At 38.0% G+C, this 25,239-nt stretch overlaps 1 protein-coding gene across 20 annotated transcripts in view; it reads right to left on the bottom strand.

The window, feature by feature from the left end:
* Window positions 1-25,239, bottom strand: part of EPB41L2 (erythrocyte membrane protein band 4.1 like 2) — a 77,042-nt gene that overhangs the window by 34,965 nt on the left and 16,838 nt on the right. For 19 of the 20 annotated variants that reach the window (XM_083434815.1, XM_083434826.1, XM_083434824.1 and 16 more), the window contains 6 exons: window positions 19,949-20,400; window positions 17,801-18,004; window positions 6,700-6,804; window positions 4,180-4,222; window positions 1,508-1,583; window positions 503-721 (listed from right to left, as the gene is read on the bottom strand). In XM_083434815.1, the coding sequence (XP_083290941.1) occupies window positions 503-721; window positions 1,508-1,583; window positions 4,180-4,222; window positions 6,700-6,804; window positions 17,801-18,004; window positions 19,949-20,386 (1,085 nt within the window). In that variant the 5' untranslated portion in view covers window positions 20,387-20,400. Of the gene's footprint in view, window positions 1-502; window positions 722-1,507; window positions 1,584-4,179; window positions 4,223-6,699; window positions 6,805-17,800; window positions 18,005-19,948; window positions 20,401-23,099; window positions 23,183-25,239 lie in introns of those variants that run through there. The other variant, XM_083434823.1, reaches the window with a different exon arrangement.

Below are 25,239 nucleotides of genomic sequence, written 5' to 3'. Positions count from 1 at the left end.
CTCTAGATGATTAAGCCTACACTGAAAACAATCTACCTCTCCCCATTACATCATTCTTGTACACAATCGGTGGGGAATATTGAGGATTTATTGGTTCGAAAAATGTTACCATACTATTCAAATATACTTGGATATTAACTCCAGAACAAGGGAAGAAAAAAAAACAAAAGTAGCTCAGATATGAAGCGCTGTAGTCATAACTGCAAAAGTTCATGATGAGGACAGATAATCATCAACTGTGGTTTCAATTTACAAATGTAATTTCAATCTGATTTTTTCCATCAGAAGAGTTTGTTACTGTTTTTACTGGCTAAGTCAATGGACACACCTTTGGCTGTTTCTCCAAATCTTTAAGAATAAAAACTCTTAAGCTTGAGCTTGCTTGTGATATTCCAAATTAAGGTTATAAAGAAATACAAAGGCATTCTAGGTATTAGGATTCTGCATGAAATCCAGTTCTACCCACTACTAGGAAAGGGAACAGAACTCAGAAATGACCCACCTGTGTGTTTTGTGCAACTCTACTACTTTCTCTTCCATCTCTTTTGTCTGGTTAGGTGCAAACTGAAATTCCCCTATGTAATCACTGTTGTGTTCCTCTGGATCATAGTCACCTAGTTCTGCTTGTAGAGTATATGAACCAAGGAGAGCATGGGTCACAAAAGAACATGGTAGGCGGCCAGAAGCAATATCCTGACGAAGCTGCAAACATAGGAAGTACCTGAACAGAGAAAATGCCATCAGACAAATATTTCTTATTTATTTTGACATGTTAAGAAAACTAAAAAGATAAATATCTTTATTAAAGCAAAGTGTTTTTGTTTAAAAAACAAAACATGCCACAAAAATACCTTTTAAAGGACATAGGATTCCAAGTGCAACCTGTTCTTCATATATATCCACCAATAAATGTATGTGTGTAAATTGATATCCATTAACAGATACACACTTGTGAAATCCTAGCACCAATATTCTGATTTCTAGTACAAATGGATTATAGTTAAAATTCACTGCAAAAATATTTTAGTTCACAATCAAAACATTCTTACTGAAACTTTATTTCGTATGGAATTGGTTTACACCCAATTACTCGGGTGTTTGAATATTTCTTATTGATTCACTGCTAATTTTGTTCCTGTCTCATTGTCCCATATACCCTATAGCCCTCTCTCCACAACAGAAAGCTTCAGGTTATGCCAATCCCAGCTCCCCAAAATTCATTTAAAGGAATCTATAAGCCATATACATTTTCTCTTGTTATCTTAACTTTTACACTATCAGAGATCCAAGAGAAATATTTCAGAATCCTGATTCAGGATAAGTTGCTAGCAGCAAGCAGGTGCAAGATGTCTCCAGACATTACCGAGCTCTGAGCCAAAAACTATTTGTTGTGTTTTCTATCTTGGTCATGTTCTCCTAAGCTTACAGACTTAAACTTTACATAGCATTCCAAGGAAATATGAAAAACACAGGATTCAAAGTCAGGTAGTAATGCTTCATGGCATACCTGGTGATGTCTTCTGTTAACTGTGAGGGATCCGGAGGATAAAACTTCACATTAAATGTAAATAGCCAGGGCAAATCTAAATTGGGAAATTCCAAAAGGCCGGGAAATGTATTGGTGGGAGGATAAGAAGACAAAAGCACGCTACTACATATACACTTGGGGAATAGTGTACACTAAAAACTAGAACATGATACTTTCAAAGCACTTTTAAAAGTTGAACATATTTTACATATTCTTCAGTTCTCTTGCAAAGCTACTATTATAACTCCTTGGGATCTTAACCGTTTCTATTTTGTCCCTCGTGCTATTTAACATCTACATGAAACCACTGTGCAAAGTCAAGTCATCCAAAGATTTGAGGTGAGAAGCCATCAACATATACATGAGGAACCGGTTGACCCTCCAGAAGATGTTGGACTACACTTTTGATATATGCATTCATGCAAACTTTTTTTAATTGGAGAATGGCATTGCAGAACTCAGATAAGAGTGAATTTCAAAGGGTAACTGCATTTTGGAAATGAGAATTAGGTAGGCTCACATCAAAATGTGAACCAAATTGAATTACTCTCCCATCCCTAAGCACAACTAAACCACTGCATTCAGCACAAAAGAGCAAGGCAGCAGGCAGTTGATATTAGGAACAGAACTCAGTGTCCTGGGAAATCTCAGCTCATTCTCTTCATCGCCTTTTTTATAAAGCTTACTTCTAGTCCCCTACCTGTGAATATTGTCTTTAGCTTGTGTGGACAATGAAATTAATAAAATATCAGAAGCCAAGGGTGGTGCGGCCAAGTAATATTCCCATTGGCTAGTGGCCTGACACTTTCTGCCCTTTTCATAATAAACAAGAATATATACACAACAAGTATATGCAAATCTGTACAACTATAGAATTTGGCTATTATGCTGACATAGAAGCCGGATTTAAAAAGAAAAATAAATTCAAAACATTTTTTTAAGTTACATGCATCTATTTTAAGAAATATGAGATTTAATCAACATACATAGAACCTTACCATTATAATTAGTGTTATTTAATTAAGCTTACTGTCTACATTTTAAAATTGAAACTGTTAGTCCTACTTTTGTTTTTGTTTTTTTAATTATCAATTGAAACCATAAATAAGGTTGACTGTTTCTTCATTTAATCCTAAATTGCAGTGCAATCCCAGGCATGTTAACTCCAATGTAAAAGAGAGATAATGTGTATGTAACCCTGAACGTACAAATAGTTGAAACATTTGATGATCTCTTGCAAAGTGTACTATTGTCAAGTAGGTAGAAAATAATCAACTAGATTTCTTGTATGACTGCAAAAATAAGTTTAGTTTTAGTTATGATCTGGAATCCAGCATTGTAGGCTGCACAGTAACCTTTACAGGCATTCTTCATTCTATTCATGAATCTGTGTATGTATAGGCTGCAAATCTGACCTTTCATGACTGTAGGTTGCATGCCAAATGAATAATTGTTTAGTGTAAAGTGCAAATCTCTGCAGTGTTGCACTTCAGACTCAAACGTTACTGTTCTTTGAAGGAATATTCTGGCTATCATGAACACAAGCCACCAATACATTAAGTGTGCCTTATTTTCAGAAGCTAACATAATGCTACTGAATAAAAATCATAGAATCATAAAACTGTATGGTACTGATATTTGTGGTACCATAATGAAGCAAAGGACTTCACAAAACTTAGAGTGTAGCCTGAGAATTTCCTCGTGTATCAAATTACTAAGAAGCTACTTCCCAATTTTAGTGAGCATGTCTCATCAGAAATACTTCATTGTCTCTCATCCACTGATCCTCCTCCCCGCCCCACTTCCCTGGTTTTCTCTGTACAAATGAAAAGGTGACACCCTATGAGCACAATGAGGAAGTACTTGGTAGAACTCTTTTCCAGCTTCTATTTAAGCTAACTCACCAAGGCCCTTAACCATGTGCAGAAAACATGAAAACCTTCCTGTAATGATCCTTCCCATAATGATTATATACTGTTTGGCCATACAAATGTACGGCCAAACATACAAATGCAAAAGAGATGTTTTTTACCATACCTGACACTGTTCAAAGTCTTTTGCTACTGATACTAAAGTTAAACAAAAAGAACAAGCATATTTGCAAATGCCAAAGAAGGGAAGCAAGGCTACGCGATCTGCTATGCTCAAAAAACTAGCTGTCTTTGGTTTCCCATCTCTCTGAACTGTTTCCATCCCAGCTGGTTGGTATAATAACTTAGAAACTTTAAAACTACTGTACAGGTTTGTCATTTTCCTCCTCCCATCCTATCCTTTTACTTTTTGTGTTGGGTATTTTAAATTGCAAGTTTTGTGAGGGCAGAAATCTAAGTGCATTTTGGGAAGCCTTCCCAGCAGAAAAATGGGATGGTGGTGCTTAAAATGAATAAAAGTTGCACACTGCTTGGTGGCAAAGGTTACTCTTAAAAACAGCAGTGTGTGAGAAAATTTCTGAAGTGGATATACATAGTCTTAGACACTAAAGAGATAGTGCTGCCTTGCAGTTGATAGGTCTCCAACCTTCTTGGGCTTCGGTCTGATGCAGACAAATGCATTGCAATTAGTTTCTGAAAGACTAACTAAATGAAACTCAAGAACCAACAGAAATGTACTGCTCAGTTCTGAAATAATTTTAAAACCTGCTTAATACTTACTGCGAATTTGCCTCTTTATTTCCTTTGAAGGATCAAGCCAATTCTAAAAAAGAAAAGAAAAAAGGAATAATAAGGAATTGCACAAGATTGATGCAGTTGGAAGAAAAGCACGGGATACTTAAAGACACATTTTATATACAGCTCTGTGGAACTGTAAGTTATTGCTATTCTTTCAAAATCAGCCTGCAGCTTCTTTGACAGCAAGTCTACTTCAGATATCAAGCTATAGTGATTTTCTTCCTTCTCTTTGCATATATTTGCACCTGACAGGAAGATGACTTTAGCAAAAATAGATAATAATAACAATAATATAATAAATGTTTTTGAAAAACTATCCTGGGCCATCTATCTCATCTACCTGCATTTAAGGAAGGCAAAGATCAGCATGGATTGCAATATCTCTCACTATATATTTGCCAACCACTCAAGAAAAGGCTACTGGATATGCAATATCTTTGTCTTATTCCACACAAAAGACAGACTGTCTCTTCATTATACAGCAGTTGTAAATGATACAAAAAAGAAAAAAAAAGAAAAATGTAATCTAATCAGAAAGCTGAACATATTCTACATCTTATCCTCAGTGTGATTTTGTTCACAAAATCTATGGTCTGATGTTTCAAAACAGAGAGCACTAAACTGTCTACAAGGATATGTAAGGTGCTTCCCCACAAATATTTAGATGCTTTAATGTTGGAATCAGAGAAGCACTACTTGCCACAATTCATAATGAAATCAGAGTAGAATGATGCAAATAAATCACTTGTGCATTTATGATAGAATGTATACTTTTCAACAAAATATTTTTGTGCTGTCTGTAAATATCATTAAGTTGTCAAAAATCATGCAGACTTATGCCACAGTTAACTACCTAGATCTCCTTTCCAAAGTACCTTGGAGCTTCATTAGGGACCACATCTACTTCTCTGCTGAGAAGAAAGAGCCTGGCATTCAGTTTCTACATTCTGCAGCTGCAGTCTAGTGCAACAGCTGGCTCATAAATGGGTGGCTATGATGAGTGTACAAGAATAAGAAAACACACATCATTCAGCATTTACTGGGCTGTAGGTCAGAGATTTTTGTGGCATTTTAATCTGAGGAGGCAATGGCCACAGTAGGAAAAAATGAATTAGGTTACATGGGTGCCAAGATGAGAACTATTCCATCTTAAGCTTTTTAAATTTGAGGGACGGCAGAGGTAATAGTAGCAAAACTCAGTTGATAAAATCTGTAAGAGGCTTCAGTAATGTGTATTCCTTATTATAAAATTCAAAAAACAACATGGCAAGGTAAGGAGAAACAATATAAACAAATATGATTTCTGTGTCCACTTGTGTCACCATTACAAGCTGTCATTTTATATATTTATCATGTTCTTTGGTCAGATCACTAATTTCTCAATTTTGACAACATTTTCTCATCTGGTCCAGACGAGAAAGATAAAATAGATTTTTAAAAACTGTTGTTGAATGTCTTGAGCATAATGTCAAAATTAAGTTCAATTATTGACATTTTGCCTCAGAGCCTAGCTGCTGATAAACAGCTACATAAAATATCCAGGAGTTCTCATGCCAACACCCTGGTTAGCAGAATTCTTCTTGATTTGATGTCATATTCCATGAGCTTGGTATGGCTTTGCTCTTTCCTATCTCTTTCTTTTTGTCTTTCATGTAAATGCAGACAAGACCCTCCTCAGAAAAAGAGAAAGACTGTGTCTTGTCAACAGATGATCCTTATCAGACCCCAATGCAAAAAGTATTGCTCCGTTTCCCTCCTTAGTAAACAGGAAAACAATAAAGCGGGGTGATGAATGTTTGAGCTGAAACGCCAAATGCAAGTGAAGTCCTCACAGCTTTAAATCAAGCCTTGCTGCAGTGTTGTAGGCTACCATGGGGAAAACACCAATGGGTGTTGTATTTCTGGGTTATCATGATGGAGCCATCTCCTTGCTGTTGATGTTTTACCTAGCATTGTTGTAATTTTTCCTAGGTTTTGTAATTTTTAGGCTTTGTTGAGAAAATTGCTTTACATGCATATTTGTCCAATAGGAACAGAAGAGCAGGAAGGACAAGAGTGAGAATGGCTTGTGTGCTGAATCTCATGACAGTGAGATTGGACATAGAGATTCACTCTAACCATGACAGCAAGCCTCAGGCATAGGTTTCTTGCCTCCTTCACATTCAAGGGGAGATTATGATTTGCTGCTAAGTAGCTTCTAATCTTCTCCCCTCACATGGAAGGACAATGAAGAAGAGAAGGACTGCACATGAATCTGAGGTTCCCCACTGCTCGTTTCAAATCCTTCAGGAGAATTATCTGAATGAACCTAGGGAATGGAGCCAATGCTACTGGCACTGATATTCTTCCTCAATTTGAAATATGTTACTTGTTACAAGTTTACCACCAACTAGGACCAAACATGCTAGTCATAAGAGCTCTCTGAAGTTTGAGGCTCTGAAGTAGGATGGAGAAGATTGAAAACATTAAACAAATGTTATTAATGCAAAATTTAGTACTTGCCTTCTGATCAGCATGGTCTTGAAACAGTAAACCAAAGTAGTCCTTTTCCAATAAGTTAAGCTGTCCACACACCTTATCAAATAGCACATGGCCTTTAGCCTTTTTCTAAGAAGAAAGAACACTACTGTCAAGTAACAGGATAGACTATTAAAACATTTATTTCAAACTATAAAAATGTTAAAACTTTTTAAGGCGTCTCACTTCAACATACTAACAAAGAAAAAATGTTCAAAATTTGTTCCTCCTTATTTTCCTTTATTTATTAGAAGAAAGAACCCAACAGCTGTACTTGAAACCTGCAATTGGTAAATAGGAAACCCCTGTTAAGAGATGGGGTCCCCCGGTATTTAAGTAATTGAAATATACTCTTAAACAGAACAAAAAGCTACATACAATTCCTAATAGTAAGCTTGAAGTCTTCCAATAATAGCATTGTGTCACACAAAAATATCAAAGAGTAAGCAATGTAATTTAAGATTTGCATCCTTTAATCCAAGAACATATAGGTTTTGAAAGAGGAATCTGTTTGAATTTAGTAAAATGGTTCCACAACAGAAATATCAATCTGGAATATAAATTCATTAGGTTGTGTCCATTACTAGTCCTACTCCGAGGAGACCCATTGAAATAAATTAACATGACAAATTTAATTCCATTAATTTTAGTGGGTCTACTCTGAGTAGGACTAGCACTGAATGTAACCAGTCTTTGCTAGACAGCCACATAATACTTGGAATCACTGTTAGTCTTTTACCAAAATGCCAGGCCCAGGGGATGGGGACAAGTGACTCCAGCACCAACACATAGTAATGTTAAGGTCCAAAGAGTGTTTTATGTGCTCCACCAGAACCTAGGGCAGTTCCACTCCAGGTTTACAAAAGAAGTTGCAAGGGTCCAAAGGAAATACATGGCCCAGCATGTCAAGAAAGAAAATGAAAGAAATAATGCATTTTCTCTTCTCTTCTCTTCTCCTCCCCTTCCCTCAATCCTTTGCATAATTATGTTATTTTCTTAATTCCATTATCTTTTAATGAGGGTGAACTGTTACAGGAAATGTGCTCCCCATTTTTTGCCATCCCTATCTTCCCCATCAATTTAAAAACTAGTATAAGTAAAATAAACAAAACCCCCCTTTTTTTTACAAACAAGAGACTCACCATGTGTCCAGTGTAGCTCACTCACATAAATGGTAGGTGGGGGAGGGGTTAGAATAAAACAAGCTGATCAGGGACGTTGGGCCCTAAGCTTTGCTTCTGCGTAGGTGTGGCCTTAAAGCAAACAGCTCTGAGCATGCTCAGAACAGATGTACTGGCTTCTGGGTCATTCAGAACAGCAGACCTGCAAATGTGGCTGGATTGCCAATATGTCAACAGAAAAGAGGGGGGAACTGCACAACAAGAGCTAAAAGTGCGGGAAGTTCCATTAACATACAAATGTACTATCACGATGTTTTTCGGTATGGAGACAGATGGGTAGGACCTCCTGGCCATAGCAATACTTTTGGACTGAGATTGGCTGTGTGGTGCAGAGAGCTGGTCAGAGAATGGAAGATTGACAGATCAGTCTCTCCAAGTGTCTCAAATGGATTGTGGAAGGATGTATGGCTTTGAGATTTTAGGGAAATTTTTGCATTTTACTTGGTAGGGATAAGCACTAGTTGGCCTGGATGGCCTAAAGGACCAGCCTCCGCTGACTTTAATCAGGAAGTAGGAAAAATGAAAAGCAGAAACAGCAACAGCTAATCATCAACATCAACATCATCAGCAATGGCAATCCATTGTTTGTAGTCACGTTTCATAAGGATCCTCTCAGATAACAATATATGCTAAGAATCTGGGGTGCCCTTTGTCACATGGGGCCCTAATTCTGTGCATACTGTGCAGACCTATCAATCTGCCACTGGCTACACTTGGTTCAGCTGAGGCCATTCTGCTGTCCTCCTCTCTCCCATCATGCAGATGAATTAGTGCTCCATCCTGTTCCTTCCAGCACAGGTGGACCCACACATGGTCTCCTCAGGAGTCATTGCCTGGCGGTAGAGACTGGGGCTTACTTAAATTGCAAGGTGTTAGCAAAGGACCCAAAAGCCCCTGAGGCTCATCACACTGATATTTGGAAATTCTTTGAGAAACTGCAATTTCTCTTTGGCACAATTGGAGAGGATCAGCATGCTGCCTTATACTTCAAGCAAGTCCCACGTCCTTACTCTGCTATTTATGGCATTTGGTAAAGCAGCCATAATATGACATTTTTGAGACCTGGCAGTTGAAAGGCATTTTTGCAATTGCTTATCCTGCAGATTTCACTAGACGCCACTGCAATTCCAAAGGAACTCCATCAACTGCCTATGTGTAGGCTCTTGCGACACTGAAGTTATTGTGCCTAGCAGCCAGAGATAGAAAGCTCAAAACTGAACAAGCCTGCTATGCTCTGTGAGCTATGCACTACACAGTAGTTGTGAGCTATACTGTACAAATACAAAGGACAAGGGGGAAAAGGTATGCAGTGCAACTACCAAGCACAATAAATACATTGTTTGTTTGTTTCAAAAGGAATCAAAGCACATTCATACAGGACTGAACTGCTCAATTTAGATCCCAGTATTTACAGTTTTAGCTAGATCCTTCAATGCAGCATCTCATCCGTTGAAACACAAGGAACAATATGTAGTTAACGTATATCAACAAATACATCAGAGAATAAGCAAGATTATGGGAAAATATATATTCAGGTACAACACACACACACACACATTTCCTAACTTGTGGCTGATATTATGGGAGGCCTTTACTAACTGCCCAAGGTAGCTTAAAAAAGAACTTTAAAAAACTTTTAACCAAAGAATAAAAAAATGCAGTTATAACAAGCTCCTTTTACAAACAGCCTGATTTAAAATGAAATTGAAATAAAATACAATTTTCCATTTTATATACTTAACATTTCTTTAGAATGAGTCATGACCATCTATCAAACAGACTGAGTTGAAGGAAGGTTATGTAAAAGAAAAGGACACATGAAGGTAGGAATAGCTCATTTCAGTAGTTAAGTACTATAAAAGGACACAAATTGTGTATTGTACTTATTGTTGTGCTTTACTACTGGGCTTAAGGAGTAGTAAATTCTCAAAAGGAGTATAAACCCAGATGTTATTGAGCATTCTATCAGGTTCATCCATGACGTGACGTCCATGAATGAACCTCTATCTTCAGTGCTCAGATTATGAATAAGCAAGACTTTACTAATCAGATCTGATTGTTTACTAGTTTGCACAGTGATGTCTAATAAAACATTCCTGTCCAATCCTATTAATATTTACTGAGAAGTGCTAGTAGACTCTTGGTATAGTGGAGGGGGTCTGGGGAAGTTTTTAGGCTGTGATTTTATTTTATTATAAAACTAATGAAATAAAAATATTTACTCAAAAGTAAACCCCACTCTGTTCAGACTAACTCCCAAGTAAGCATGAACAGTATTCTAACCTTATTTCATTTATAAATTGCTTCCTATGGAGCACCTCTAAGCAATTCCACAATACAATGAAAACATATATAAAAGAACTGCACATATAAAAATAATTTAAAATCCAATTCAGATAACAACTGCAGCCTTACTTTCAAGTAAGTAATCTCATTTAGCATGTTGGTCACAAAATCTGCCTCTTGTCTCTAAGCAGTCATTCTGTAGTATACATGGGCTACATGACCATTACTCCCATGCTGTATAAAAGCTTATACCAACTGATTATTTGTATTAGTATAATTTCTATACCAGTCTTCATTCAAAAATTACATAGTTTACAATATAAAAAGACAAAAGTACATACATACCCATACAATGCATCCCCCAACACAGTACTATTGGTTGACATGCACACCTGTATGGGAAGTATCAATCTTTGTTTTTAGTAATTTACATTATCTACTATGTATCTTAGAAAGTTGTTTGTCTATTCACTATGCATTTGGACTTAAAATACTGTAACCTAATTTTGTGTGGCAATTCCTGAGATTAAGGAGCAGGTTTTTGTATATGTTTGGATTCAATCTGATGTCATTTTGAATCAAGATGATGAACTGAAACTTTCAAAAAATGCATTGATTTTAACTATTTCAAAAACAAACTGATTTTTTCGTTTCTAAGGTAACAGCCTGCTAATGATTTATAATCAAATATATCCCTCTACATCCATCCAGCATCATGGCCCAGATATAGTCATCCATATCTTTCCCTGTGGGGTGGGGAGGTGATTTTTAATTAAGAAATTGAAGGAAAGAATTATCAGCTTCGATAACATGCATGCCTTTTACTCACACCAAATCTACAGAGCTGCATTTTGTTACAAAAGTAAAGTGGGGGAAACTACAAGCAACTGGATGTCACATGTAGCTTGTGTCTTTATTTTGTTTTCTGCCCTTCTTTGGGAAAGGGTCCAGGGGCCCTCAGTCTAAACTAGACTAGTATAATAAGTTTTGCTTCTAAATCTAAGTGTCTGATCAGAAATCAATAGAATAAACATGCAGCTTAGGGAACAATTCTAAGCTCCCTGCGAGGATGGCTCATTAGCCATTGATGTTGCAGACTTCCCTTCCTGCCAGTTGAGAGGGAGGCCTGAAATCTTGGCCAGCTGCTACTGGTTAGTGTAGACCAGGCACGTCTAACAGGTAGATCGTGCTCTACCAGTAGATCACTGGGTGTCTGTGGTAGATTACTGGTAGATCACTGGCTCCCCCCAAAGCTCAACAACTTTGGCTCCCCTAAAAGAAGCTCGGCATTTTTGCCCTGCACCCCACAAAACAGGACTTTCCTTCCTTAAAAAAGCTCAATAACTTTGACCTGAAGCCCCAAAAGGGGGTAGATCACTGCCAGCTTTTAACTCTGTGAGTAGATTGCAGTCTCTTGGGAGCTGGCCACCCCTGGTGTAGACTATACTGAGCTAGATGGGCCAGTGGTCTGGCTCAGTGTAAATCAGCTTCCTATGAGGTCCACCACAAGATGCCTCCTCAGTGTGGTGGTGGAAAGTGCCATTGTTAGTGCTCTGACAGAGGTGGGAAAATAAATGGGGAGTCTTAGGGTTATTGTCAGGGTGGACTAGGGACAGCATAACAGGATCCTGGATTTGCAGGATCCAGTGCCTTTCGATTTCCCCAACATGGAAAAAACTTACGCTATTCTGGGAGCTGGTATAGTTCTCTTCCCTCCCTTTAAGCAAATGGGAGGGGGCAAAGTGAATAATGAAGAGGAGGAATGCATCCCACCACATTCCGGCCTAGCAAGCAAAAGTCCAGCAGGATGTAGCAAAGTGGTGATTTATTTATTTACATTTATATCTCATCTTTCTTCTATTAGGGAACCCAAGGCAGCATATACATGGAACACAGACTGTCATTCATCTAGGCACTGACCAGACCTGCTTAGGAAGCCTTCACATGCCTTCTGACCACACCCTGGGACTGCCGCAGGCTGTCCCCTACCCCCATAGCATTAATCTTTGTTATTAATATAATTTTGGAGTGTTTCTTTGAAACAGATAGACAAGATGGACAATATGCACAGCTTTTGTTACAACAACTGATTTAAGTAAATATTGTTCATGGTTCAAAACACACTTTCCTACATTTTAGAAATATCATGAGTTCACTAATAAATCATAGGTCATGTGGTATTTGAAAGTTTAATTCCTCCTATGGTAGCAAGTGCACACATCTATTTCATCTAAGCAAACTGTACAAAACCATTAAAAACTTATGTCAGCTTCAATATGCTTCAGTTGTTCAGACGTGCATAAAATATGGTCATGCAGTCATCTTTTAAATGCCTTTTGTCATAAAAGTTTAATTAGAACAGCACCCTGCGTAGAAAGCCTCCAATGTAATTTTCATTTGTGCTGTATGAAGAGGAAGTACTAAGCCAGCTTTTTATATCATTTGCATTATTTAGACAAGGTAAGAATTCAAACAACAATTAAAGCTGTTAAAATTATTCACAATACAGCTTCTCTCTTTTTCTACACCAGAACTACATCAACTGAAGCATATACTTAGACGTTTTAATTAAAGTAGCAGAATGTGTACTTTATATGTGTGTAGTTCAACAAAATATTGTTACTCATTTGGAGAGACTATGCCTAGTATTCCACTGAAATCCAAATGTGAGCAGTGAAACTCTTTTTTATTCTCTTAACATAGTATTTACTCCCCCTTCCATGAGACTGGTGGGAAGACAGCTTTCAGGGTGTGGGGGTGGGAAAAAGCTGTGGATAGAGGGCTCATTAGGCACAGCATAAGAAGTTAAGGCAAGACTGAGAAAGCACACCTGTGCAATCCCTTATCAGTACCTTGCCCATTTCTAATGCACCATCCTCTTATAGCTCTCAGGGGACCAGCAGGAGAGTACTTTAAGGTTCCCCTGGCATGAGGAAGAAGAGAAAGATAGTACTCACCTCAAACCCAATAAAACTTGGCAGACTGCAACGCTACACAAGATGGAAAACATAAAAAATGCTACCAAGATGAATTATTTCTTTGCTTTCAGTTACAGAATTTGGATGAGAAAAGACCTGTTTTGTTAGATAGCTGTTCAGTGACCATAAATTACCCCTCTTACACTTTTCAGCATTCACAGAAGATATTCTGAGTATCATATTCTAAAGGCATTTTAAGACGTTATATAACAGCAGTAGGTCAGACTTAAAACTATACATAACTACTTGATGCACTTCACTATGTGAAGTTCAAATACCTGCATGCACAGAAATAAATAAATAAAATCAAACTTTGGCACCACTGGCACTATGGCCATCAGAAACTGGTTTTGAAATGAAGCGATTTTAGCTGTTGCTATTGTCAAACAGCAAAATCTACGAGCCTACTGCAATTCATTGAGAGATCTACTAGTAGGTCCCAATCTGCCTTTGATCTACATAATTTAGTAAAATGTTTCTGATCATAAATGGATAAACTTTTGACAGTTCTATGCAAACAGAACAATGCCAAACAGGATTTAGGAAGCCAGCTTCAAAACATCAATATTTTAAGTAGAACGTTTAGAGTCTTGAAACAAATTCTAAAATAAGATTGTGTGCATACTGCAATCAAGCTACATTAACATAGTTACAACTGTTTAATAATTTATATGACTGCATCAAACTACTTTCTACTATTGCTATTTCTCCTGTTAATTTTCATGGGAAACAGTTATTTTTGCAAGCAAAGTCCTGTCATAATATACAGCACATCAAATTCTGTTCTCATAGTAGCTATTTTATATAAACACAGCCTCTGGCAAATTTGAGGTAAGATTACTTTTGACTCCATTGCTTTGTTTAATGAATACAGTGTGTAACATTGTACACTCTCAATGTAACAGCTACTGCTGAAGACCATCAAGATAGGTCACTTAACATATTTGGCAGCACATAGTAGCATATATAGCACAAGCCTCATGATATGTATCCATCCAGCAAGTCCAGTCTCCATAAGATAATACAATACATATTTCTTAGTTTGTTCAACTTTTAAACCACCCTTCATGCAGGATCCCGTGGCTATTTACAAAATACTAATTAAGACACCAACCATAAAAGCAAGTTAAACATGATAAAATATTAAAATAATCAAAAAAATTAAATCAGTACACGGTATAAATACATCAGCACTTGGACCTTGAACAATTAATTTCCTCCAATTGTCACAGTGACATCAGAAGCCCAGTAAATCAGCACCCATCTCGCTTCAGGCCAAGGGAGCCGGCGTTTGTCTGCAGACAGCTATCTGGGTCATGTGGCCAACATGACTAAACTGCTTCTGGCACAATGGAACACCGTGATGGAAACCAGAGCGCACAGAAACGCTGTTTACCTTCCCGCCACAGCGGTACCTATTTATCTACTTGCACTGATATGCTTTCAAACTGCTAGGTTAGCAGAAACCGGGAAAGAGCAGTGGGAGCTCACCCCATGGCGCGGATTCAAACTGCTCCGATCAGAAAGCCCAAGAAGCTGGTGGTTTAGACCACAGCGCCATGCAGCTAGTAGTTGTGTCTGAATCTAAAGACATCTTACCTTTAGAAAGAAAGGTAATTGGGATGTGCTACTAATTCTCTGACACCGTAAAATTTCCTCAGCCAACATGAGGTTGGCATTTGTACAATTCAGGAGACAATGGAGGAATGTGCCTTTGGGGTTGAGGTCAAACTGCTGGAAGGTTGCAGCACTTACTGTGGCTGTAGAGACCGATGCAGGAGTAACATGTTTTGTTGCAGTTGGAGCATATGAAGGCATCCAACATGAATTATATTCTTTGTAAGCAACAACTCAACTGCTAATACACAGCTTTACTTCAGACCTTGGGTTTCAAACTTCTACTCAGTGCTTATTATAAAGCATATGTTTGACACCCAAACAGCACAATCCTATGCATGTATATTCAGAACCCCAAGGAATCATAACTTGAAGAACTATACTATGTTTGAGAACAGTGTATATTATAGTTATCAGAATAATTTATCTAACTACAAAGCTGAACAGAAAAAAATGTTGCGTAGTACAGAGTATTATTTTCTTCCATTCATTCATAAACCCACCTCCTCAGGCCTTTTTTTCCACACACCAACCATTCATTGATGAGCACTGGCTCAACCTAGAAACACTAAAAGCTTTTCTGACTGCAAAAGGGTATATATTGACAATAATGTCCCTGAGCTCTGGCAGAGAGAACAGTGCTAGCCCACCTAATATTCAACCATCACACACTCCAAATTCAGCCACTCTATTTTTGCAAAATTTTAAGCAGTATAGTTACAGTATGCCCTGTTCTAAAAAAAATCATAACTAAACCATTTAAAATCTGTGTAATAAAAAAAAGGACAGGGAGGAATTGCAGCTGTTTTAATCCAGAGTACATCACTTCTAATCTCTTAGCCACAGTTATGGGCTTGGGAGCCAGCTTAGAGCTACACAATCCCTTCATATCCCAGTTTTCCCATTCCTCCTATGATCTTCCCACCAGTCTTATGTGTAATGTAAGTGTTGCATCAGCACTGTGGTTAACAATGGGTAGCATCAACTAGTCAGTGCAAATCAATATTGGGTGTGAATGAATTTCCCACTATTACAGATAACACTACTTTTTCTTCAAGTACAATGCTATTGGAGGATAATTTTGAAGAGGAACAGCTACAAGGGGACAACGTAGCAGTCTATTTACTTCTTAACATTAAGATTTCTCTGTTGTATTTGCAGAAAGCTGGTCCCATCTATCTCGAGAAGGTACAATGCTGGCAAAAAACATATCTAGACAATGTGGGAGGTGTCAAGGATTAAAGCAGAGAAAATATAGAAAAAAATGAAAAGATATGATTCACTCAGTGAAAAAACTGGCCTAAAACTGCCATTCCCTAGCAGATGAGAGCTACCTTGGCATATGTCCTGAATTAGGAAAAATGTAAAAATCAGGCTGACCCTGGCTCTGTTATTTGATCACCAGATGGCATCTATGATCAAGAGTACTTCTTCCAACTTTAGTTGGTTCACCAGCTGCCCAGTCTTTTCTAAAGATGATCTGGTGACAGGTGTACAAGTAGTTCTAAACTGGACTATTAAGGTCAGTGTGTGGAACTGACCTTGAGAACATTTTGAAACTAGTATTAACATTTTCTAGGCACATCAGGGGTAGTAGCTAACTGGCACTCTATAAGCAGTATCTGTCCCCCCCCCCCCCCAACAGATCCCTCCAAAATGTGTGGGACCCATTTTGAGAGTCAATGTTTTTAGTGTTTTAATAAGATTGACTCTCAAAATGGGTCCTACACTGTGATGTCAAAATTTGAGCCACCCCGCAATCCATTTTAATATTTTAAATGTTTTTTTCCCTGACTGCTCCCATAGATACTACACTATGATTTAGTAACAGCAAAGGATTTTTATTAGCCCCCTAAAATTCTCCAAAATTTGTACTTGAACAAAAAACAAAAAAACTTAAACATCAGCCACACACACGTTTACTTTGACCATGCCTACTTTGACATGGATCCCCAGGAAGTTTAGTAATTGCTCAATGTGGCCCGTGATTACCCACCCTTAATAAAGTCTTGGGTCACTGAAGAACTGTCTCCTCCCACACAAACAGCCCAGATGCCTAATGGCCATCAGGGAACCCTGCTCCAGATACCTAGTTCTGCCAAACTCTGCATCTTGTTTCTGAATTCCAAATAGCGATGACTAACAGGAAAATGGTATTCTCATGTGCCCAACTTCCTAGAGACATTTCATTACATTCCTCCAGAAGCTCAGGACAGTGCTCATGCTTTTCATGCGTCAGGTTTTGTCCTGCTCACAACCCTTTGATGTGTGTTTGATTGCAAGGGAGGACTAGCCCATGGTCACCCAATAAGCTTCACCAGCATCTCCTCCCTCCTATCACTGTGCTGCCCCTCCTGGCTCCCATCACTCACTGCACCCAACTTACCAAGCACAGGCAAGAAGAGTTCCCATTTTTATATTTTTGCTTAGAGGACAGCCGAGAACACCACAAAGGTGAGCACCAGAGGGACTCTAGCCATCCACCATCTTAAATTTTCCATAATTTTCTCTGGGCAAATTCAGGTGACATGGGTCTCACCAGCATTGCAAGTGGTAGTGTCCCCAGCTTCCCTTAAAGCAGAGTTTTAAGATTCAGGAACCAGAACAAAAGACCTGGGACTTGGGACACTGGATCAGTTCCACACAATGCAGTTGTACTGCTACTGAGAGGGGACTATATCAGACTAAGTGGAGAGGCTGCATTGTGAGACTCATGAACCCATGCATAAAATAGCTTCAGTAGTGAACTTTATTTATGATCTGTAAACCAAGGGTTAAAACAAAAGATAATACATTTGCACTTGCAGTTTTGATAGTTATAGTAAAGTTCACAGTACACTTTAGGGATGTGTTGTAATAAGCTAAAGGCATGGCTCATTACTACCCATTAGCCATAGTGATGTGAATACCATAATGAACACATTAGATTCATAAAAATATGTTTATTAGCTTCCATTTCAATAAAAGCATACTGCACTCACTGCTTTCTTTCAACAGAAAAGGTCTTAAGGCTCACTGGCTTACCTCAAGGTCACAGCTGTATTCTGTCCCATCCAAAAGAACCACTTTACATTGGACAGTTCTGGTCCTCTTAGGAGTTTTTGGAAGAACTCTCTCAATTCTTATTTCACCTGTCTGCACCTCTTTGGACTCCCTTTGGCCTTCCTCTGAATCTTGTTTGTCTTCTTTTACTTCAAAAACAATTTCTTTACTGTCTTCTTTAGCAGGCTGCACAAGAAAGTTGAAAATGGATATTAATGAACATCAAGGCAATTTTAATGCAATGCAAAGTAATAAAATGTGATATATTACAATAAAGGATTATCATCACCTACCCCATAAATTTAGACGAAAAACCAATACATTCTTATGAATCAATACCCATTTAAGGAATCTACTAGAAAGCCACTTAACCCTCCCATCAGATGTCAAGGAAATAAACAACTATCCAACTTTTAGAAGACACCTGAGGGCAGCCCTGTTTAGGGAAGTTTTTAATGAATGATGTTTTAATGTATTTTTAATATTTTGTTGGCGGAAACCCAGTCAGATGGGCAGGATATAATTTATTTATTATTATTATTATTATTATTATTATTATTATTATTATTATTATTTCTTCTCCTCCTCCTCCTCCTCCTCCTCCAGGTCGGTAATTGATATCTTAAGATCCAGCTTATATTTTTGAGACTCTTGGGTTGATGGCTAGGCCCTCTATGCACATCTGCTCATGGATCATTATCAGCAGAGAAGACCTGCCCATCAGTTACTGAAATTAATTTAATTAGGTGCTTTATATTAGTCTTAAAGTGACTTACAACAATAAAACTCATACAAATACAACATTTAAAATCAGTAACACAGCAAAAGTGATAATCCACAAATAATAATTAATAAATCAAGACACATTTCCCCCCATGTAACACAGGGAATTTTTTTATTTTTTTAAAGTATTCATTTGGCTCCTTGAAGATGTCAGTGTTAGTGACAGCTACACTTCTCTGGGGAGAGCATTCAACTAATTGGGTGGAACTTGCACTAAAAAATCTAAGTTGCTCAATGCCACCTTCCCTGCTTCTCCTGAAGTGGGCACACAGAGAGGGACCTTTGATTACGAACTTAGGGTCTTTGTAGGCTTACATGGGGAAAGGTAGGCTGTGTGGGCTTACACTGGGGTCCTTAGAAGTTAGAATTAGCACTCTGGGATGCTCTGGGATGGATGAATGCAGAATGGAGGGGTAGCTTCTATGAATTCACAGTTAGTGGGCTTTTTCTAGACAAGAAAATGAATGGATATATGAAAGTCAGACAAGCAAACATCTGTCACCTTCTTGTCTCTCCTCTCTTCTCTAAATTGCCCCCAGACAACTAGCAAAACTAACCTACAGCCTCCAATTTACTCTAGCAGGAGTGTAGTCTTTAAAACAAATGAACTGCGCATTATTTACTACAGGGCAAATCCTTGTACAGCATTTTCCAATAGCATCCTGCTTTATTTTACAAATGAGATTTTTCCATTTGTTTCTCTCACGCTGTACTGGAAGCAAGAGTAGATCTGCTCTTAGCTGCTTTAATGTTGCTTACTTACCAGATTGAATCACTCACTGTGAAAGCCCTACATCAATTGCCCTTCTAAACGAAGAAGCTGCTGCTAGGAGGAAACTAGAATTTTGTGTACAGCTAATCCTAGAGTTTGAGCAGCCAGAGGGGGGAATACCTTGCTGTGCTTCAGGTGCTAGTCTAGTAGTGTTTTTTTGTGAAAGAAAGGTTTTCTATGTAAATTGTAACATTTTGTAGATTATTGTTTTTCGGTAGGTATAGCGGCCCTCCAGGTTTCACTGGCCTACAGTGGTCCCCATCCCTAACCAATGGTTATATTGGCCAGGGTTGACAGTAGCTGTAGCCAAACCGCATCTGGAGGTCCACACATTTCCCATACACTGAAGAATTCTGCTGTAACAAAATGCAAACATATAAAAACAGCATTTTATGAAAGCAGCAGATGATGTCTGAATGTGGAAAAAATATTAGGCTCTCTAGAGGCATATTTCTTATAAACATATATCAGCCCATTTAACACTTTGTTCTGTGCTGGGTATAGTGTTAAGCAGCTAGGTAATTAACATGCATGGACTTTAAAGTGTTTCATTTTTCTTCCTTTCAAGAGCATACCTGTGTCTCAGCACTACTAACAGAATGTTTTTCCTCTCTGTCATCTACTTTAGCTTCTTGCCGAATCTCAGCAATGTCCTCCAGCTTTCCCTTAGCCTGGGCTGTCTCCTCTGGAAGATGGCATTCACCCTCCCCTGCTCCCATTTCTTCTCCTGCTGCTGATGGCTGTTTTTTCTTTGTTTCATCTTTGGGTTCTTCCAAGCTGTATGATTTTTGTTTCTTAAGCCAGGGGGGGATGAAGCGAGAAATTCCCTTTCCTCCGGAGCGACTGGGGCTACTTTGACTAGCTGGCACCTGTGAAGTGGGAGAACTCTCTTTCATTTCAGATGTCTGCTCTTTTTGACTATCTGATGCATCCCCAGCATCTTCCTTTGCTGTATTTGATCCCACGTTCTCCGATTCCTTTACTTCCGTGTCTGAACCAACTTCAGTCGTCATGGTGACAGGATGCACTAGAAATAAGATAAATATATTTGCTTTTAGAATGTACTTTTTAGACTGCTTGTGGACCTACCTAACTCCTAGCAAAAGGTCTTATGCTTTAGCAACCACTGAAGTTGAAACTATTTGGCTTACTAAACTTACACTGTAGACATATTATTCAAAGTGACCAACAAAATTTTCAAATCCAAGCAGCCAACACAGCACAGAGCTAGAAAATATATCAAATTAATCAAATCTCTCTAAGTCTATGTGGTCACAGACTTTCTCAGGTGTAATTAAAAGAAGTAACTTCATCCTTTCAATTGGACATACTAGAATGACTTTCTAATTCCATCAGTACTGCAGTGAAGTCTGGAAGACAGACACTTATAAACCAATTTGCATTAACCATCTTGCTTTCAGGTCTGAGAGTTTGGGTGGCATAAAACTAGACTTCAATGGTTGGTTTCTACTGAGCAGGTATAATAAATTTATATAGCAATATATATCTTACAATAATAATTACTGAATAGTGAATTCAACACCCTGTTTTGAGTCCAGAATAAGATTTTGGAATAGCATATAAAAATAATTTCCTAATTTATTAGGATACGCTTCAATAATTTATCAAGTTCTATAAAACACTAACAAAAATATTTGCTTAATATTAAAATAATTGGATGGTTTAAAGCAAATATTTAATTATTAAATTATGTTAGGTCAGCATTTAAGCTGCTACAAGTCAAGTCAAATTTTACTAATGATTCCTATTTTTGAAACAGGAAAGAATAATTTAAGGAGACTAAATCAGCCATTGTGGGATTCTTTCAAAAGTGGTGTTAGTGGATGAGGTTTGTTCTCAAATTATAGCAATCCTGGAGTAGTCATTGCTCATGCACATAACTTTCTTTGATGTTTACTGTTCAGTAAAATTTCTCTCCCAAAGAGGCAATCAGTCCCAAAGTATAGGTTTGTCTCTTCAGGAATGGGGGCTGCTGCAAAGACAGCTTTAACAGAAAGGCTAGCTATGCACACAATAACCTTACGTGTAACGGAAATTACTTCTTTGTATAACAGTCTATATGAACTAAAGAATTAGAACCGAATGCCTAGGAATCAACAGTGTAGCATCAATATGACAAGCATTAATGCTTGTTTTGCTTGCCAGACTGCACAATCTCTCCTCCCCTCTCCCCCTCCATACAGTGTTCTGGAAGTTTGCCAAATTGCAGGTGAGGGCTCAGAGTGCAAATTGGGCGGGGGGGGGGGGGGGAGGTGAGGAGAGAAACTCCTGTTGCACTGGCTCCCACTAGCATAACTATTTAGTTGTGTGAGTGGTAACTGTAGTACCCCTATTCCCAAAAAAATCAATGCTTAAATGTCAGGTTGTAAAGTTTTTGAGAGGGGTATTTCCATACAGGTTACTCTCATGAAAAAAATACTCTTTAATCGTGCATTCTGCTGTTGCTCTTGGAAACCTATAATAGTAATACACCTGAATAGTTATGTCATCCCAAAATTTTCAAATTCCTGATAAATTATGTCAAAGGACACTATGCTTGATTCAGCATTTAAATCTGTACCCATGACAATGGTATTCTTTTCTTTCCGCCAACAAAATATATACAGAACAAGTACATAGGCTACTTAGTAACTTAGCTATCTGACTTTGATCAGTAAATAGCATTTCTAAAACTCTATCATTCTTCAAAAGCAGAAATGCTACATTAACCAATACTCTTTAAGCTGTAGTACTTTTACAGCTCAGTCTTATACAGAATTAGATGTACGCAAGCCTACTGAAATCAATGGATAAGATATAAATCATTCAGCACTGAATTGCAGCCTTAGTTTTGGAAAGTAATAAATAACAACATACTATCCAGATGGTGACAGTATTTTACAGAGCATTAGTATTCAACTAATGAGTAATGCTCTAAGGAGAGTTACAACAGCAGCAACACCAACACCAACACCAACGAAATGTATAGTAAAAAAAATAAGTGGGTTCCAAACTACTGTTACAAAAGGTACAAGACTAATACAGTATTAGATAAAATGGCTTTATGAACAATCTAGATGTTTTCAGACACAATGTTCTGTCAAATGCACTCACCATTAGCACCTGTAACTGGAGATTTTCCATTTTTATAAACACAAATCAAATATTTTCCACTACTAATATCAGTAGTATAAATTTTGTAACCCTACAGAAGAGGTGCAAAAGAACATACACTTCTTTACAATGCCTAAAAGTTTAAATACAGTTACAGAATGAAAGCACCACAAAAATTGTCTAACAGGGACAAAATAATACTCCTTGTTTAAAGGGAAATTAGGTACCGTTATGGGGATAAAAAAATATAGCCACCAAGGTGTTGCAGTGAAAAGATCCATACAATCTCCTAAAAGCATTTCAACCAATACAACAAAATAGCAATGTCATCTACTTGAATGTTCGCAGCTACATACACCCACAAAATTGCCTAGTGTTATTCTTGCAGCATTAAAGTACAGAGCATCCCATTTCAGACTTAAAAGTCCTTTTTATTGTCACACTTTCTGAACTACTTGCTTCAATATTCACTCACAGACCAACTAACATGATTGTCATTTAGTACTTGGTGCCACTCATATACTGACACCAGATTGCGATCAAACTATCCACATATTTTTCTACACACACATGTACTTGTTTTTATTTTCTAATAAACCGAAATCAACTCACCCTTTTCACTTGCTTGTCTAAGGCAACTTGAATCTCATTTGCTTTTGCATATCATACTTTGCATATTGATGAGCAATTAAGGTCTACAACAGCAATTAAAGAGAAGTTACATGCATATAATTTTTGTTATGCACATCAAACCAAAGCTATGCAGCCAGCTTATAAAAATCTAACAGGCTCTTTGTGCAGCTTAATGAATAAGTATCGCCCCACCCAAGTCCCAACTCTGCTGGAGAGAGGCATGCCCAGCGGAAAAGTTGAACTTGGTTCCAACTCACTACATTTTTGCAGCCAGAAAATGCAAATGAGTCAAAGAGACAGCTCTGTTTTCCTGTTATCGCTCCTACAAAGTAAGAGATGCATTTTAAAAGCTCTACTAGGTTAGCATGAGACATCTGCCACTTTAGGATAGGGCTTTTATTTGAACTTATTGTTAAAGGTAGTATAATTTGTTCCGAGCAACTCAGAATATTAATACCACTTACATAGCTGGTTAGTCTTAGATGTGGGTTCAGGGAGACCATATTTTACCATTAAAAGATAATGCTCATTCTATGGGAGATTGCTCTAACAGAACAGTTTCACCAAAACAAACAAAACAGATCAGTACAGCTACAAAAAAATACGAAGGGGGAGGTGGTAAAAACCATATAGAAAAGGAATCTTAACATGGTTTGAGTAAAAAAGTTTTTAAGGGAAATTGCCTTTATAGACAATAAATGCTGTTAATATTCTCAGCCTCTCAATGCTCATGGCTTAAAAAAAGTTACTTTAAAATTTTCTGGCACACCTTCCTGCCAAATTGGTCTTAAGTGCTTTCACATTATTTCAAACACATCAAAACGTAGAAGTGCATCTGTAGTTTCTGATTGAGCCTCCATGAAACAAGGCAAAACATCTGGTACCTACATATTAATAACAGCATGCATGAAGAGTATTTTCAACAGGTGGGCATCACAACAGAGGCATCTGGAGCAAAGCCATAGTTTACTCCCTCCACAAATGGCCAGATTCATGTAGGATGAGGTGGTCCTTCACATACCCTGGCCATTTAAAGCTTTATGGGTTAACACAGGGCCACCAACAAGAGGTACAGGGGATACAAATGTGCCAGGCCTCATTCCAACAGGGGTCCCACATTATTAGTTTTCATTTTTTAAAAAAAGTCTATTGGACATTTCTTAAGAAAGTCATAACAGAAATCTTGAAGACTAAGGCTTCAGCACTCCATGCACAATGCTATTGCTAAGAAAGCTTAATCATTGCTGCCAACAAAGTGTGCTGTCTTTACAGAATAATGCACCATTAACTGACTTTGGTATGGTATACCCAGAAGTAACTCCCCTGAAATCAAGGTAGTTTTCTTCCTACTGAGAAAAAATGTTGATACGCCCAGGTCCCATTTAATGAACACAATGCATTCCCTGGAAATCATTCATTAGGCAAGCGTTCACATAAGGAGTCCATGATTTCCATTACAGTGGTACCTCGGGTTAAGTACTTAATTCGTTCTGGAGGTCCGTTCTTAACCTGAAGCACCACTTTAGCTAATGGGCCTCCTGCTGCTGCCGTGCCGCCAGAACACGATTTCTGTTCTCATCCTGAAGCAAAGTTCTTAACCTGAGATACTATTTCTGGGTTAGCGGAGTCTGTAACCTGAAGCGTATGTAACCTGAAGCGTATGTAACCAGAGGTAACACTGTATTTCCTAGTTAAATATTTCTAATGCGGGATTTGTCCAATAACCTCCCCCTCTTTCTCCATGGTTTCTTCCTGGTCACATCAAAATCATACACAACTGCAAGAAAGCAGAACAAGTAGGCTGAAACAGCATATTTCCTATGAATGCCTATAGAAGGGCACATGTGTAGTGCATCCCCACTCTAAAATTCATCTGCATCCACTGCTTAGCCCTGAAAATGCAGCAGTAAATCTAAACCAAACTACATCAAGTAGTGTCTGACAGAAAAACTGAACACACAGAGCAAATTGAAGAGAGTTCAAGGTCAGAAAGTGGGAAATGACTAACAGACTCCATTTGGTTTTGGTATTTCCCTCCTACTCAGTTCCACAAGGTTTTTTCATGAGGCAAAGCTAACCTTCCAAAGTACTGTATGCTTTTTCCAATTCAGTTTTGTCA

This window comes from Podarcis tiliguerta (assembly GCF_965153285.1).
Source record: "Podarcis tiliguerta genome assembly, chromosome: 3".
NCBI lineage: Eukaryota > Metazoa > Chordata > Lepidosauria > Squamata > Lacertidae > Podarcis > Podarcis tiliguerta.
Note: the sequence above shows the minus strand (reverse complement) of the source record. Positions and strands in the feature narration are given on the sequence as shown.